The following is a 17336-nucleotide window of genomic DNA, read 5'->3' as shown; positions in this document are numbered from 1 at the left end:
TGGTTCTAAAACCAGGACAAGTCAAACTGTGTGTGTTTTCATAGGTTTACTCACATATGTAAACTACATACGATTTAATAAACAGAAGGCCTACAAACACTGGTTTTTATATTTTTCAAATTCATTTTAATCCAGATACTTACTTTGCACCAAGAATAGGCATCAAGGTATAATTTGCCAGCTTCTGAAAACGCACCTATTTTAAATGCATTATTTTCATTGCAGATGTATCTCACTTGCTTCAATCCAGCAATTTATCCTTCTCAACATCCCAATTACACAAAAATGCTGGAAAGCAGTGATAAAAACCAAACCTTTTGTTGACAACAAACAAAACATTAGTTGCTATTTAAATTGAATGGTATGTTTATATCAGTTCGTGCTTATTTCAGTTGGCTGCTTTTCTATGTCCTTTTGTTAAGTAATGAGATTCAAAACTGTACAGTAAAAAACAGTAGTACCTAAACTCGTCTCCTGCAAAGAGTTCCACCTTCACCCCTGAACAAAATTAAAACAGCATTCAACAGATTAGCATTCACTATTCTCATTTGTCAGGGCCAATGCAGCAAGTAAAGTATGTACATGGAGTGCTCGGTGCATAGAATATGAACTCAAAGTTGCTGCGAAACAGACTACACATATACGGAAGCGTGTCCCAGTCCACTCCAGTACAATTCCATTGCTTGGGTTGCCATCTTGCTGTGCAACTGGGAAGAATGGAGCTGGCCCAGTTAACTGGCCTTTCTGCCACCAGGCCAATCAGGACACGGTTGCTGTTATAACCACACACTACCTACTGCTGGAAGAAGAACAACACTAAAAAAGGGGTGATCAGAAATGGCGCTCACACAAACTACATCACACATTTCAGGATGGTCTCCTTGCATAAGGTAAAAGGTAAAGGTAAAGGACCCCTGGACAGTTACGTCCAGTCACAGGCGGCTATGGGGTTGCGGCCGCTCATCTCGCTTTCAGGCCGAGGGAGCCAGCGTTTGTCCACACACAGCTTTCTGGGTCATGTGGCCAGCAGGACTAAACTGCTTCTGGAGCACAGGACACTGTGACGAGTACCAGAGTGTATGGAAATGCCATTTACCTTCCCACCGCAGCAGTACCTATTCCTCTACAGTGGTACCTTGGGTTACAGACACTTCAGGTTATAGACGCTTCAGGTTACAGACGCCGCTAACCCAGAAATAGTACCTCGGGTTAAGAACTTTGCTTCAGGATGAGAATAGAAATCATGCGGCGGCAGTGTGGTGGCAGCGGGAGGCCCCATTAGCTAAAGTGGTACCTCAGGTTAAGAAGAGTTTCAAGTTAAGAATGGACCTCCAGACCGAATTAAGTTCTTAATCCCAGGTACCACTGGCATGCTTTCAAACTGCTAGGTTGGCAGGAGATGGGGCAGAGTAACAGGAGCTCACCCCGTCGCGGGGATTCGAACCGCCAACCTTCTGATCGGCAAGCCAAAGAGGCTCAGTGGTTTAGACCACAGCGCCACATGCAGCATCCCAAGCCAGGTTAGGGGAGCTGTCCAGCAGTGTCAGCAACAGCAACCGATGAGAAAAGACAAAACAGCAATGCAAAGCAGTCAAGAAAATCCATAAATGCACAGATTCAAAGGCCACCAAGACATGTAAATAGTTACATATTGACTAGGTGCCTAAAAAATTAGTTATATAGATGCCAGGAACATGCAAACAGAACTTAATTTTACGGTGTTCAAAAAGCAACTATGCACCCTTCTTCCTTGGATGACACCGATACTTTAATTTTATCTAGCAGTGCCGACCGTTCATCTGAAGCATCTCCCCAGCCAAAGAGCCCACAGTGAAATGCAACAACAAATGAAGTCTTCCGCTGGATGCAGTATGCATTTATTCTCAGAGTCACTGCTCAGCGGAGCTTCACAACTGCTTGTTCTCTCTATCTAGAAAGAACAACAATCATGAAGTTCCACTGAAGGATTGTGAAAGGTCATTCACTGGCCAAAATGACGAAACAGAAGACACCGAAAGGAGAAAGCTAGGTGCTTTTCACACATTGTTATGATCTAAACATGGCTGCTTTAAAAAGTACTTGCATTTCAAGGGAAACGCCCACTGATTCTCCTAGGCATGCAAATAAGAGCTGTCAAGAAGTTATTTTGCAAGGAGAGAAAAAGCTAAATTCCCCTCAGTAGTCCCTACCCTCTTGCCCAGTCTGGAAGGTACTCAGCAGCTACTTGCAGAATGCATAACAAAAAACAAAACAGAAACTTGCAAGTTAATTGCATTCATGTAATTAACATCACGTTTAGTTTCACCCTTAGTGAGAAAGGCAAGAAGCTCAATCATCCCCCTCTTTTGCTGAACACACTTTAGCCGTACAGATCTTTCATGCTGTTCAAGTTTAATAAAGTGGATTTAATATTACGGTAGGCACACTACAAATGGACATTTCTGAGAGGTAATTAACTGCTGTCTCCCCAGCTCATTTGCAAGAATGTGTTATGGTTCCGATTCAGATTATTAGTCGCTTCTGGGCAGGCTCTAAAGACACTTACTCTACAACCACACCTCTGCATCTATCATGTAATTTAATATTCTATACTAACCATCCAACCCCATACTTCTCCAAGCAAAGCCAAAACAATAGAGAGAAGCAAATTGCTTTTAACCAACTCTGATTCCAATTTTTGGAACCAGAAATTGAAAGAGTTGTTTAGCAAAGTTTGGAAAGCAATTGTGTGGGGGTGGGAAGAGAACCACAATGGCTGTTTGGTAATCCCTGACAAATTTATGCCATGTCTGGGCATAACTTGCCCAAACTATCTGAAATCATTATCCAGTCCTATTTGGATATCACAATTAAACGAGTCCAAGACGAGGATGTCCTTAGCATCTTATCACAATTACTTGGATCAGTGTTTTTCTTAACCTGAGGACAACACAGACAATGTACTTGGTGAAGCATTGGCAACTGCACGCGCCCCGGGCAATTTTACCAGGAGAGATTGGCTGCATTTGTAGGAATCGTCAAAAATGCTTCTACAGTGGTACCTCGGGTTACAGACGCTTCAGGTTACAGACTCTGCTAACCCAGAAATAGTACCTCAGGTTAAGAACTTTGCTTCAGGATAAGAACAGAAATCGCACGGTGGCGGCACAGCGGAAGCAGGAGCTAAAGTGGTACCTCAGGTTAAGAACAGTTTAAGGTCAAGGACAGACCTCCAGAACGAATTAAGTTCTTAACCCAAGGTACCACTGTACTCATAAGAAGATGCTAACATTAAGGGATCGACAATTGTTAAGCATTCCATGTAGGGCTATGTAGTCTGTTCAGAAGCTGCAGTTAGTGCTGCCTACGTCTGCCAGAATCTGACCCCATCTGCATGCTGTCTTTGAGCTTGGACAAAGCCTGGCACCTCCCTTGTGAAGTCACAGGATTAAAAGGTGGGGCTGGGATAGGAATGCCTAATATTAACACAAATATGAAAGAAAAGTATTTATGAGTAAAAGGTAAAGGTAAAAAGGGTAAAGGACCCCTGGATGGTTAAGTCCAGTCAAAGGCAACTATGGGGTTGGGGGACTCATCTCGCTTTCAGGCTAAGGGAGCTGGCATTTGTTCACAGACAGTTTTCTGGGTCATGTGACCAGCATGACTAATCCGCTTCTGGCGCAACAGGACACCGTGACGGAAGCCAGAGCACACAGAAACACTGTTTACTTTTCTGTCGCAGTAGTACCTATTTATCTACTTGCACTGGTGTGCTTTCGAACTGCTAGGTTGGCAGGAGCTGGGACAGAGCAACGGGAGCTCACTCCATAGCGCGGATTCGAACCACCAACTTTCCGATCAGCAAGCCAAAGAGGCTCAGTGGTTTATTTATTTGTTTTTTTAAAAAAAAGATATTTATTGAAATTTTCAAAAAATAAAGAAAAAAAACAAAAAATAAAAAAGAACAATTAAAAATTCATAAAGTTTACACTTCTTGCTTTCAATAACCAATTTCCTTGACTTCCCCGCACCTCCCCTTCTTGTATTCCAGTTCCAATTTTTAGCTCAGCAAATTCTTGTCCCCACATTTTACCTTATTTTCTCTAATTCATTTTAATTAACCAATTTTAACTTATAAACCTCAATCTTTACACATCAATACTTATTCTTAAAAATCTTTTTCTAGATTCGCCCCATCAATTTAATTAACCAATTTTAACTTAAAAGCCTCAATCTTTATACGTCAATACTTATTCTTAAAAGTCTTTTTCTAAGGTCGGCCCCAATTCCCTTCACCGAAATCCCCATTTTTATGTTAGTGGCTAAACCAAATTAATTAAAACAGAATATAGTTATACACCCTTTGAATTCCCAAAGCCCCACCACCCCCTTTCCCGGTTTCGAACCCCAACATAAAGTCCATCAGTCCATCTGCAGTCAGCCTGGCGACCTCACATCCGAGGCTCTCAACTCTCTCACAATTCCTCTCTGCCGGTTTTTTTGATAGTCCTTTATTTTAAACTCCGAATCTCGAAGGAGCTCTGTCCCGATAAGGTCCATGTTTCTTCCAGCTAGGCCTTCATATTTAGAAATGGAGCCAAGATCTTGTTTCTTACTTCTCTTAAGTCCAAATGTCCCAAAAGCTCCAGTTTCCACTTTAGCCAGGTTTGTATTCCATATGTCTTCAGATCTCCACATAGGGAGATCTCTCCATTTTCCATTCTTCAATTCAAACCAAATTTCCATCATCCTGATCTTGTTTTCCTTTATATCCATCTTAACCGGCCTCTGGCTCTCCTCAACCATCTGTGGCATTATAGCTCCTCCTTCTTTTTCCTTCAAATCATCATATTCCTCTTTCATCACATTCTCAGATTTCTCAAATTTCTTTTCTTGTTCGGCTGCAGAGATTTTTAGGTCAACTGCAAAACTTTCCTGTTCATCTGCAAGAACTTGAGTCAAGTCCCTCCCAGGCTCAGCAACTTTATTTACTGTTCCCTTCAGTATTGTAACGTTTATAGTCAAAACATCAGTCTGTTCCTGCAATTTTCCCAAGAGAGAAAAAGTCTTCTCCAGTTCAGCCAGTATTTTTCCACTTACAGCCATTTTTGTAATGTCCTAAACCCCCTCTAGAGGGATTCTAGTTTCTTAATGTCTTCCAGTTCCAACCCAAAAGTCAAGTTAGCCTTTTCTTCTTTATTTTTAACAATATGTTACCAAATTGTAACAAATATAACCAGCAAAGACAGCAGAAACAAAGTTCTCTTTTTTCCCCCAACTTTGACAGCTAGTTTGACAGCTGTCAAAGTCTTTATGTCTCTTCCGCAGGCTCTCTCACCGATCGCTCCCGGGTCTTGGGGGAGGGGTGAATTCCGTTCTCAATGTTAGCTCTTATCCTCCAGCACAATCACTTAAATTGCCCCAACGTAGAGTTAATTGCTTTTCTCCACAAAGAAGAAAGGTATTCTCACAACCTTAGTAATAAAATCCTTGCTTTACGATGTTTACAAGGCGGGTAGGCGGACTTCCTCTTTACACCTTACCCGGTCGTGCCTAATTCCCAAAGAAAATTTCCCTTTTAAGTCCAATTTCCATGTTACTCACGTGTTGTTGCTTTTAATCCAAATGTTCAGAGAAAGAAGTCAGCGCTCTCCGTCCATGGCATGCGGCTTCACTCAGCAGGGGAAGCAGTCGACTCACAGCACCGCACCGCTCTCCGTCCCCCGTTCCAGAGCCTTTAAAAAGGCTCCTTTGCGGGTCAGGGGGGCGCAAATGGTGCCCGCCGAGTCACCAGGTCCACAGGCTTCAGCGCCTGTGGTTTCTGAGGGTCCCCGCGTCGCCGCCGCGGCAGAACCCGACCCCTGCTGAGCCGATTCCCTCCGGAGCTCGGAGGGAATCCGCCATTAGGCGATGGCGCTAACCCGGAAGTCCTCGAGGCTCAGTGGTTTAGACCATAGCGCCACCTGCTCCCTTTCATGAGTAAAGGCAGCCCAGCCATATATGAGCCATATCTACAAGCGCCTTGCATGTTTATCTTTCTCTTTGCCATTCCAATATAGATTATTTGAACTTACATACATACATATATACATATAGATAAAACCAAATAGACAAAGGGTTTGCCGCCTCCAATAGCTTATCTCCTACTTTTTTTGTAGTAAATGTGAACATGTTCTAAGTTATGAAAAACAGAGGCAAGAGAGGATTCCAAGGGCGAGAGCATTTATTATCTGTAACAGCAGCAGCAAAATAAAAGACACCATCCCAACGTTCTCCTTGCCTGACTCACAATGGAGCTTCTGTCCATCATCTAGAAATGGTGCCAGAAGACCACAGTGAAAAAGGCCGCAATGCCTTATAGCCACTTGAAATGTCGCTCAGGGAAATTGAATTGGGTTCTACTTTGTTCAACAGACTTTATGTTTACTTGCAATATACATACTTATCTCTGTTATTACATGATACACACACACACACACACACACACACACACACACACCATCTAATTCTGGAGATGCGGAAAGCACACAAAATCAGAAGCAGCAATGTTCATTGCCGGTCGTAATTCAGACCTCAAGGCTCAGGTGCTTTCCTTTGAAAAGATTATTGGAAGCTTTACGATGCTCAGAAGTTCAAGCCCTTTTAAAACATGGGAAGATGATGCTGGGTACTACAAAGTCTCGTGGAAGGAACTGCAATTGTCTCCCATCCCGTCCCCCACTGCCCAAGGAAATTCTGGACGTACCAAAGTACTGCAATATAATTGTCTGGAATGGGCCTGTTGTGGTATGTCTACTAAGCCAGTGTGGTGTAGTGGTTAAGAGCGGTAGACTCGTAATCTGGTGAACCGGGTTCGCGTCTCCGCTCCTCCACATGCAGCTGCTGGGTGACCTTGGGCTAGTCACACTTCTCTGAAGTCTCTTAGCCCCACTCACCTCACAGAGTGTTTGTTATGGGGGAGGAAGGGAAAGGAGAATATTAGCCGCTTTGAGATTCCTTCGGGTAGTGATAAAGCAGGATATCAAATCCAAACTCTTCTTCTCTTCTAACTGCCCCCCCCCCCAAAATGGTCAGGCTAACTGATTTTGTGATTACAAAATCAGGCTACATCACCTGCCACTGAATTGCAACGACACCTGGGTTTACTACCCACCTCTCAAACCAGCCTGAATTTTTTGCCTCGTTGCAGACATGAGCAGCCTGCTGGAACATCTAGTCTTTAAACATCAGCACTTCTGAGGTGTTATATATCAAGCACCTGGAAGCTCAGAGCCAAGCTTTTTCTTTTAGCATGCCAGGTATTGGGAGGGGGGCAGCATTCAAAGGCCATCACACATCTTTTCAAAGAACAATGGTATCCCCCAGCTGGGAAGAACCTGATTTTTCTCTCCTACTTGAAGAAGGCCGGAACTCTCGTTTGGCTTCAGTTCTCATGCCTTTAACAGCGTTGAAATATATTTCCTTTACCTGCAAACCTCCTGTGGAGAAAAGAGTGTCTTTTCTTGAAAAAGAAGTTCTTCCCTAGCCTCAAGAAATTCAAACATCTTCTTGCAAGTTCTGTCCTTTCCCCACAGAACCTTGTGGGATACTTAGTGAAAATCCATTGACGAATACGGTGGTACCTCTGGTTAAGAACTTAATTCGTTCCGGAGGTCCGCTCTTAACCTGAAACTGTTCTTAATCTGAGGTACCACTTTAGCTAATGGGGCCTCCCGCTGCGCGATTTCTGTTCTCATCCTGAAGCCAAGTTCTTAACCCGAGGTACTATTTCTGGGTTAGCAGAGTCTGTAACCTGAAGCGTCTGTAACTGAAGGTACCACTGTAATGATGTTCTGAGCAGGGCATCTCCACTCTCTCCGTATTAAAAAGAAAGTGAGGTCCATGATTGTTTCGTCATTATCATGTGAAAATGAATGTGCTAGGTTCTGTCTTCCTGACCTGCCTTGAAGATCATGAAAATTTAGATAGATCACCAAAATAATGTTCTTGATCACTCTTTAATATTGTGATAGAATATTAATTGAAAAGGGCATTTACCATGTAATACTAAAACTGGCCTTGGAGGAAACAGAAAGCAGTCTATCTGCTGCATTGTGGCAGGGTAGAAACGAGGGTGCTTTGCAATTCTCTGTCCTGCTTCCTGTTTTGTCTTTCCTTAGTGGGGAGGAGATAAAAGAGTTGTGAGCTACACCAGCTCCAGGGCTGGAGTAATTCAATCTCCAGTTTGGGGGCATGTTGGGGGACTGAAAAGTCACTGGATCCTTCAGATCTAAGCCTTCACCATGTCCTCCCCTGGCATGCCCCTAATGTGTTCCTAGTGGACCCAGTTTTCTGCTCTATGGAGTGCAAGCTGCTAGGACAGTGGGAAGGGGGAAGCTAACATCAGATCTTCCTCTCTAAGGTTGGAACTCTTTTTCTCCATTCTCAGAGAGGGAGGTCTAATGCTTTGGAGAAGGAGAGGCCTCCTAGAGCTCATAAGTTTGCAAGCACAATGTGTGTTTTTTTCTCTATGCAAGTCCTTCTCCCTTGGGTCTTATTCCCCTTAATTTGTTTATCTGCCTGTAAGCAGATGATAATGATTATGGTTGTGATATCATGGGGAAGAGAGAATCTGTTTCCTGGATATGCAGATAATCTATATTTCAAAATATATTTCAGCTATGTGAAGCTGCTACCTTATACTGAGTGAGACCATTGGTGCAGCTTTTCTAGTATTCAGTATTATAGCACCTCTGAAGACTTGAGACACAGATAATTTAACTGGGGATGCTGGGAATTGAACCCAGAATTGAGCTATGGCTTCCCTCCAACGGATAATTTCAATTGTTCCCCAAATGCAACAGGTTGCCATTGCAGTCCCTGGAGAATTTGTCGGAGCTGAAGTCTATGAAATGCTGGATTTTGTATAAGCCACAGCCTCTCATTAAATCTACACTATTATTTAAATGATATCATTTATGAAATGTTAGTGCTCTGTGGTTCTTGCCATTTATGTAGCGATCTTAATACCTCTAAGTGCTTTACAGTCATTCTCATTCGTCTTTACACCCAGTGAGGTTATTGCTATTAACTGAGAGTAATCATGAGACCATAAAAAGATTACAAGCCGACAGCACAAGCAGACATGCCAGTTCAGGCCCAGAATTTGTGCTCTCTTTCTCTCCCCCCCCCCATTTGATTTTATAGGAATCTTGCCTGACTTGGTATATCTATCTGTACATATAAGCACAGTAGTTTGACTGGCAGTGTTTACTAGCAGATGAAGACAGGACTAGGCTCCCATCTAGGTCTTTGAAAAGGTCTTAGTATAGTTGTTACACAAGCAAAATAGATATTTAAGACAGAGACATATGATATGAGTTTCCAAGAGCCTGTCTGACTCTTGCAATCAAGCAGCAGTCTGAAGAACATCCATTGAAGAACATCCATTGAACTGGAAGTGCAAGGACACCTATGACTTTCAAAATCAGGGTCTGATCGGGAAGAACATGCCTTTACAAGTATTATTTAGAGGAAGACATCAATCATGGGAAACAAGGTCTTAGTCACAATTCATGTTGTCTAGGTCACCTTGTTCCCTAAGCTTAGTACATGTCATAAATATGATTAATTAAAGTTTTTAAAAATCTGCCCGTGTTCCTACTGGAGGCTCTCAGGCTACTGGGGGGGTGAGATTCACGCCAACTCTTTGACATGTTTAGGAACTGTCCTTGCAAAAATTGAGCAACGATAAAAGGGATTATTATTTATTTATTTAGATATCTACTGCACTTTCATAAAAATATAACAAAGTGATGTACAACATAAAAATATAATGTGAACATCAATAAATACTGGTTGTTTGGTTGTTGTTTTTTTAAAAAATAACATTCCAAAGGCCTGTCTGCACAAGACTGTTTTTAAAAGACTTTTTTTTAAAAAGGAAGCGATGAATTCTACTGGGACTTCTACTGGCAAGGAGTTCCACAGGGCAGAGCTAATCACACAATTGAATCGGTCCTTGGGAAAGGCCAAAATGAATCGCAGGGGTATGACTAACCACCAAAAGCGTCCCATCAGAAGATGGAGCAGGAGACTCTTAATCTCAGAGTCATGGATTCAAGCCGCACATTGGGCAAAAGCTTTTTGCATTGCAGGGGGTGGACTAGAAGTTCCTAGTGGCCCCTCGCAACTTTACAATTATCTGAATCCATCCGTTCCAGCATCCACTTCTGGATTTGAGGAAACTTCTATGTGATCTGTTAAGTAGCCAAGCTCCCACTGCCAGATCTTCCAATCCATGTTAAGCTGCCCATGCAGCATCAGGCTGAACATTTGCTCCTATAAATTTTATTCCTCAAAGCCCTTGTAACTAACTCCAAGAGGAGAGGCTTGACTTTGCAAATAAGCCATTGGGTCAGCACCACCCTGAAGGTAAGACTCTTAAGACTGACTCCCACAAGAATCACCCAGTCTGCTTTACAAGAATCCCCCCCCCCTCTCTCTCTCTCTCTGTGTGTGTGTGTGTGTGTGTGTGTGTGTGTGTGTGTGCTTTGCTTTTTTGGATGAGAAACCTGAAGAACTAAAGTGGCTAGCAGAGGGGTGTTTTTTTACAAGAAATGCTAAGCTAAACAGTTATCAAATCACTTCCCCACAAGGCATTTGCCTAAGCAGTGGTTCTCAACCTGGGTTCCAAGGATCCTGGACTTCCTCATTTATTTATTTCAGTTCCTCGGTGAGAAGATCCATAATGATGGTCAATCTCCTTCAGAGACAGATAATCAAAAGCTACTGATTTTTCTCTGCGAGGTGCAGGTTTGACGAGGTAGACATTATTGGCTGTGCAGTCAGGTCATGTGAGGCAATGGGAGTTTGGCCAGTACCCTACAGAAACTGAGTGTGCCCCACAAAACTTTCAGCAACACGTAAGAGAGTCCAATATCAAACACAGAAATGATGGTGGTGACAATCTACAATTCTCTGATTCTGGTAGATTTTGTTTTTAAAGTATTTTTATCCCATCCTTCACCAAAAAGATGGTCCACTATGCACTGTCCCTCCAGCCCCAGTGTTAACGCTCATCTTTCTCCAGCTAGTGATACAGAAAGTAAACTGCTAGCACATTTGCAAAGCTAAGCAGGGTCAGGCATAGTTTCAAATTGGATGTGTGTTAAGATTCCCAAGGGTTGGAATAGATGACTCCCTGATCCCTTCCAACTCTACAATCCTATGATTCTCTGACACATGATCCAGTGCAGAGATTTCCTAGTCCACTAGCAAAATGTTACCTTTGTTCAGAACACAAAAGACAAATATCATCCTTTCCTCCTTGCCAATGAGAGCCTATGCTGCCTTGTGTTATTGATCAATAACTTCGAAAATTTCAGCCGTTAATAGCCCTAAACTAAATGAGATGGAATTTAAATAGATGACTTGTGTCTTCCTAAGTTGTTCAGGCACCCAGGAAATATCGCTTAGCAGAGTGAAGAACCTGAAAAGTCCTTTCTTGATCAAGAATTTGAGCTTCAATTCATAACGCTGTAGAAGAGGCCAAGTGACAGTCAATGGAATAAATCTGACTTGCGGCTGTAAGAACTTTCTCGGGTTGGCCACCAAAGCAGACGTTTATAAAGGCATTGGACAAGGCTCCATATAAAGCTTTATTTCATACAAATCAATATTTATTTTTGTTATTCCATACAACTGTGCATTCCATGAGAAGAAATATCCTTGCAACTGAAAAACCCATTTGCAGCATGTATAAAAACTGAGGTGCTAGATAGATAAATCATAACTATTACCTTTTTAGATTTTTTTGAAGCTTAGTGGTGTCAGAGGGTTTCTTAGAAGTGGATACGTCTTGCTTAGCCACAATTATTTCTTTAGCCTGAAAAGAAAAGTATATTGGTTTCATCATTAGGTTGCATTTTTCAGTAGGATAGAAAATGTTATAAACACAAATACTTCGGGTAAAATGTGTTTATTTAACATTTCAGTCCACCATATCTGAACATCAAGGTTAGGGAGCACAAATTATCACAGTTCAGCTCCAGGCACTGAAAATAAATAAAATCTTCTGAATAAAGGGTGTGTGTGTGTACACACACAAACACACATACACACACACACTTATATTTGCTGCCTAAAACAGACAATGATTCAGAAAGAATGAGGTCCAAACCTTCTGTATTCTTTACAAATCAAGGAGCACAATGCAGCCAAAGTTAAGCACATCTAAAACCCAATGATTTTAATGGCAGAATTATGCCTATGCTTCACTCTCTCTTTTACTTAAATTAGTGAGACATAGAGGTTCTCCACTTTGGCTAGATTGTGTATTTGATAAAGAATAAGCTATTTATCTTCTGAGTCTAATGCAAAAACTGTTCTGGACTTCCAAGTTGAGTAACATTTTATGCAAATCCTGAAGACATCTGCACAAAATGTTCCCAGAATTATAGAGCACCAGCATGTCAATGATCATTCAATTTGATGGTGGAAACTGTATATTTTTGTTATAAATTATAGGTTTGGGTTTTCAGAGTTCAACTGCCATTAATTTTTAGATATTTATTAATGGCATCTGAAGCCCAATAAATTTGCCTATTAGTTTGCCTAGTATTGCAGAACTGTGAGAAAGCATACTCTGGTCCCATCCATCAGAGGTCAAAGATCTACTGGGAGATCACATCTTCTACCTCCAAGGAAGAACAGCATGGCTAGAGGAAGTCTAGCCCAACCTTCAGCCAGCAGGGAAGCAAACATAGGAAGCTTGCTTCCCCCTCTCTGCTAGAAGGAACACTAGGCTCCAAGTTGTCCTAGGGGTGCTAAGCAGAACAGACCTACATTCTGGCCAGCCACTCCCATCAGCCAGAGGACCACAAACCACTGGGAAGTCAAACCCCATGCCTCTCAGGAAGAATATCATGGCAAGGTCAAAACCAACCTAGTCCTCTTCATCAGACAGAGAAGGAGAAGCTGCTGAGAGCTGATTCCCCCCATCCCAGCCAGGAATAACTCTGTACTACAACTGGTTTCCCAGTGGGAACTGCACACTCTGGCCCCATCCATCAGCCAGAAAACTAAGGGCTGCTGGGTTATCTGTGTATGTGCTGGTTCTTGTTTTATTTAAATCACTGCAATCCATTGCAAGCCTCCTTAAGAATTTGATCAAAAGATAGGTACGGCAAGACTCCTTACCAATGCATCTGCTGAACTTTGCTTTTTTGGATGATAAACCTGGACAGCTGTGAAAGCTGATGTTGCCAGGAGACATTTATCTTCATTTTTTATGTTTTCCTTTGTCATCAACTGGGCATCTGGTGTCAGAAACAAAGAAGGCTGCAACTCTGCAATGCTGCTCATGCATTTCCCTCATAGTGATTCTGTACAGATTCACTACAGATTCATCAGCTCCTTTGTTTGGGGTAATTCTTACAAATCTTATTTGATCACTCGTCGCTGAGTAAGAATGTCTTCCATCAACACAGTCTTGATAGGGAGTCTATAACTGTGGAGGCCAATTCTGGATCCACAAGTCCTTCCACAGTGGGGACATAGGTTTCTAGGTGGGAGTTGATCATGGTGAGGATTTGCCAAACGTGTCTTCCTCTTAGCATGTTACTCCCTTGCGTCCTTAGCTTGAGCATCTTCATAGTCCATGACACCTTTGGTAAAAGCTGTTCTCCAATTGGAGCACTCGCAGACCTGTGTTTCCCAATTGTTGGTGTTTATACTACATTTTTTTAGATTTCCTTGAGAGAGGCTTTAAACCTCTTTTGTTGACCACCAGCATTACACTTTCCATTTTTAAGTTCAGAATAGTGTAGTTGCTTTGGAAGACGATCATCAGGAATCCGCACAACATGACCAGTACAATGAAGTTGATGTTGAAGAATCATTGCTTCAACACTGGTGATCTTTGCTTCTTCCAGCACACTGGCACTAGTTCGCCTGTTTTTCTAACAATTTTTTCAGAGACACCACTGATGGAATCTGTAGAGGAGTTGGAGATGGCATTTATAAGTGGTCCATGTTTCACAAGCATACAGTAAGGTTGGTAGTACAACAACTTTGTAAATAAGCATTTTGGCTTCCTTGTGAGTGTCCCGGTCCTCAAACACTTTGCACTTCAATAGGGAGAAAGCTGCACTCGCCGATTTCAGGTGATGCTGGATTTTGATATCAATGTCGGCCCTTGTGGAAAGACAGCTGCCCAGGTAGGAGATGTCATCGACATTTTCCAATGTTACACCATTAAGTTGGATTTGTGGCGCTGCAGGGGCATTGTTTTGTGCTTGTTGGTGCAGTACTTTGGTTTTTTGGATGTTGAGCAATAGGCCAAGCTTTTCGTAAGCTTCTGCAAAGCTATTTAGAATGGTTTGGAGCTCATCCTCTGAGTGTGTGCACACTATGTTGTCATCAGCATGTTGAAGCTCTATGACGGAAGTTATGGTAACCTCAGTCTTTGCTTTCAGCCTACTCAAGTTAAAGAGCTTTCCATCTGTTCAATATATAATTTCTACTTCGGGGGGGGGGGACTTTCCCTTTGACAATGTGTAGGATCACGGGAACTAAAATAATAGAGTTGGGGCAATAACACAACCCTGTTTAACACCTGATTCAACTGTGAATGGTTCACTTTAAGAGCCACTGTAATCTGCAATTGTTGCTGTCATATTATCATGGAGGAGCTGAAGGATGGTCACAAATTTATCTGGGCAGCTGATTAGAGATGAGATTACAGATAAGCATGCAGTATCTCCAAATCTGAGAGAGCTGTGTATAGCTATTAACCAAATGAAAAACAACAAAGCTAGCAGACCTGATGCTGCTGAAATCTTGATTTCTTATTCTTCTGGTAAGTTTTGCCATTTCTGCATAATCCATAAGTTTTTGTATCCATTCATCTCTTGTCAGGACTTCTTCTTTCCATTTTTGGGCAAATAACATTCTTGCAGCTGTAGTTGCATACATAAATAAATTTCTATACTGTTTGAGTAGTTCTACATCTATAATTCCCAAGAGAAAAGCTTCTGTGTTGTTATCTTAAATATCTTTTTCAATTCATTATACATCATTTCCCAGGAAGCTTTAACTTTACTACAAGACTGCCACATAGGATAAAAGTATCTTCTTTTTCTTTGCATTTCCAACACTTACTCGATTTTGATTTATAAATTTTTGCCAATCTACTAGGTGTTAGATACCATCTATATAACATTTGCATGATTTTCTCTTAAATTTTATATCCATATTCCACAATCGTTCCCATGCTTCCATGTCTATATTAGAACAAATATCTATTGCCCAACGTATTATTGAAGATTTTACTTGCTCATCCTTTGTCTCCCTTTAATAATATCTTATACATTTTAGACAGCACTTTAACATTACATTCCAACAGGTCTCTCTTCAATTGTGATATTTGTTCACCAAACCCTTGTTTCCTTTCTGTCTTAAATATTTTGTTCAAGCGATGATATTGCATCCATGTTGTTAACATTTCTGATAATTCCTTAAATTCTTTTAATTTAAACTCTCCTCCGTCTTCTCTTAATAAATTTCTATAAGTTGCCCAACCTTCCATCATATTCTTTTTCTTTATCACTATGTCTTCCAAAGGTGAAAGCCAAAGTGGTGTTTCTTTCTCCAATAAATTTTTATATTGATCCCATACTCTATACATTTTTTCTTAATTATATGGTTTGTGAATCCTTTATGTACTTTCACCTTTCCATACGACAAATAAGTGTGTCAACGGACCAATGCATTTTTCAATCTCAACTCAGTACACTTATATAATACTTTGAAAAGTGGGTTGAAGTAGACCAGCAGAGTACATACATAACTCAGGAAGCCAACTTGCATTGACTTTGTGAAGCATAAAATGTCTATGGAAACCCACTCTATGCAAAAACTTGAAAGTCTCCCTTTTGGTTAGCTTTGTGATGGAAAATGTCCTGTTCTATTTGTCTAAAACCTTTTGCTGCCCTTATTACTTGCTTTGGAAGAAGGAAGGACATTAATTTTCAGACTTAATAAAAGTGTGTCCGGGAACATGAAATGCTTTCATTTACTTGACGCAGAAATTTATTCTCTTCAGGATCTTTGCTACCACAAGGTCACTAGAAAGGCAATATTTTATTTTTTTTAAAGGACTGGAAGTTCTGAAAAGCTGGAGTTTTGCAAAATTAACAAGCTATCCAATGTAGGCCTTGCACTGAGCTGTAAGAACTTTCAAACAGGATGCTTATGAATCAATACAATTGAGGAATTACTATTCTTGTGCTGCATGTGCACTTTGGATGACCATAGATCCAGAGTCCTCAGATATGCGTAGTGAATACATATGAGACCCTACACCTTTGCAAAGGCTTGCCAAGAAGACCAGCTTTGAACGTAGCGAAGGTTCCTTTCCAGACAATAGGTTTATTTGACACATATTTGTATGGCGCAATTTAGAGTTCAGTACACATCACATACTTGTAAGACACGCATCAACTCTCTAAGGTAGACTGGCATTATTCTTTGCAAGTGACACAAGCAACAAAATGTTGCAGTGCATCATTCCTCCCAAAAGGAGTGTTCCAGTTCACGGTTCTAGCCGGCCGTTCCCTCCAGATAAATTATTCGAGTCTCTCCTTCTCTCTACCCATTCTAACATTTTCCAACTGTCAATCTACATTCCTGGCTATTTAGCATACTCAGTCCTCTTTTGGCTGTATTTTGGGACTTTTAGGCTTGTTTTTTTGTGAGGGGTTGCTTGGAATTTGTTTGTACTTCTACAAACCTTGAAACTCCTGCTTCTTAATGGCCCTATTCTGGTAACAATCCTGGCAACATTCACCAACTGAGTTCCATATTGGAAAAAAGTAGTATTTTACTGGGGGGGGGGGGTTGGATATATAAGACCCTAGCAGAACTTGTTAAGTTTGCAGCAGTTGACATTTGGACCAAGGCTGTCTTTACAGTTACAGACTTTCAGCCCTATGCCACACCAGCTCTCTGTATTGCACAGCAAGGCAGCGGTACATCACTGCACTGCAAATGTCGAGATTCACCTGTCATTCCTCAGGCCTCCAAAGTATCAAGGTATTCTTCTGGATGAGCCTGTTCATTTGCCTGTTCATTTGCAGAGATCACTGCAGAGATCATTGCAGAGATCAGTGAAGTCAGCGGCAGTTGCAAACAAGGCCTTTTCTGTGAAGGCTCCCTCATTGTAGACTTTTCTTCCCAGACACCTTTGCCAATTGTCCTGTCCTGTGGGCTGCAGTCCTATGCATGGTTACTTTGGGGTAAATCTCTCAGTGAAGCTCAATATGGAGGCCAAATGGCCAAAGTATTGGGAAATTTTGGAGCAAGAGGTAGACTAAAAC

The 17336-nt window shown here is 41.6% G+C and overlaps 1 protein-coding gene across 3 annotated transcripts in view; it reads right to left on the bottom strand.

The window, feature by feature from the left end:
* DNAAF11 (dynein axonemal assembly factor 11) overlaps nt 1-17336 on the bottom strand; it is a 40117-nt gene that overhangs the window by 554 nt on the left and 22227 nt on the right. For 2 of the 3 annotated variants that reach the window (XM_053395281.1, XM_053395280.1), the window contains one exon: nt 11760-11845. In XM_053395281.1, coding sequence (XP_053251256.1) covers nt 11760-11845 — 86 coding nt within the window. Of the gene's footprint in view, nt 1-6537; nt 6572-11759; nt 11846-17336 lie in introns of those variants that run through there. The other variant, XM_053395282.1, reaches the window with a different exon arrangement.

Source organism: Podarcis raffonei, chromosome 7 (assembly GCF_027172205.1).
Source record: "Podarcis raffonei isolate rPodRaf1 chromosome 7, rPodRaf1.pri, whole genome shotgun sequence".
NCBI lineage: Eukaryota > Metazoa > Chordata > Lepidosauria > Squamata > Lacertidae > Podarcis > Podarcis raffonei.
The sequence above is the reverse complement of the archived record's forward strand: the minus strand, read 5'-3'. Positions and strand labels throughout refer to the sequence as shown.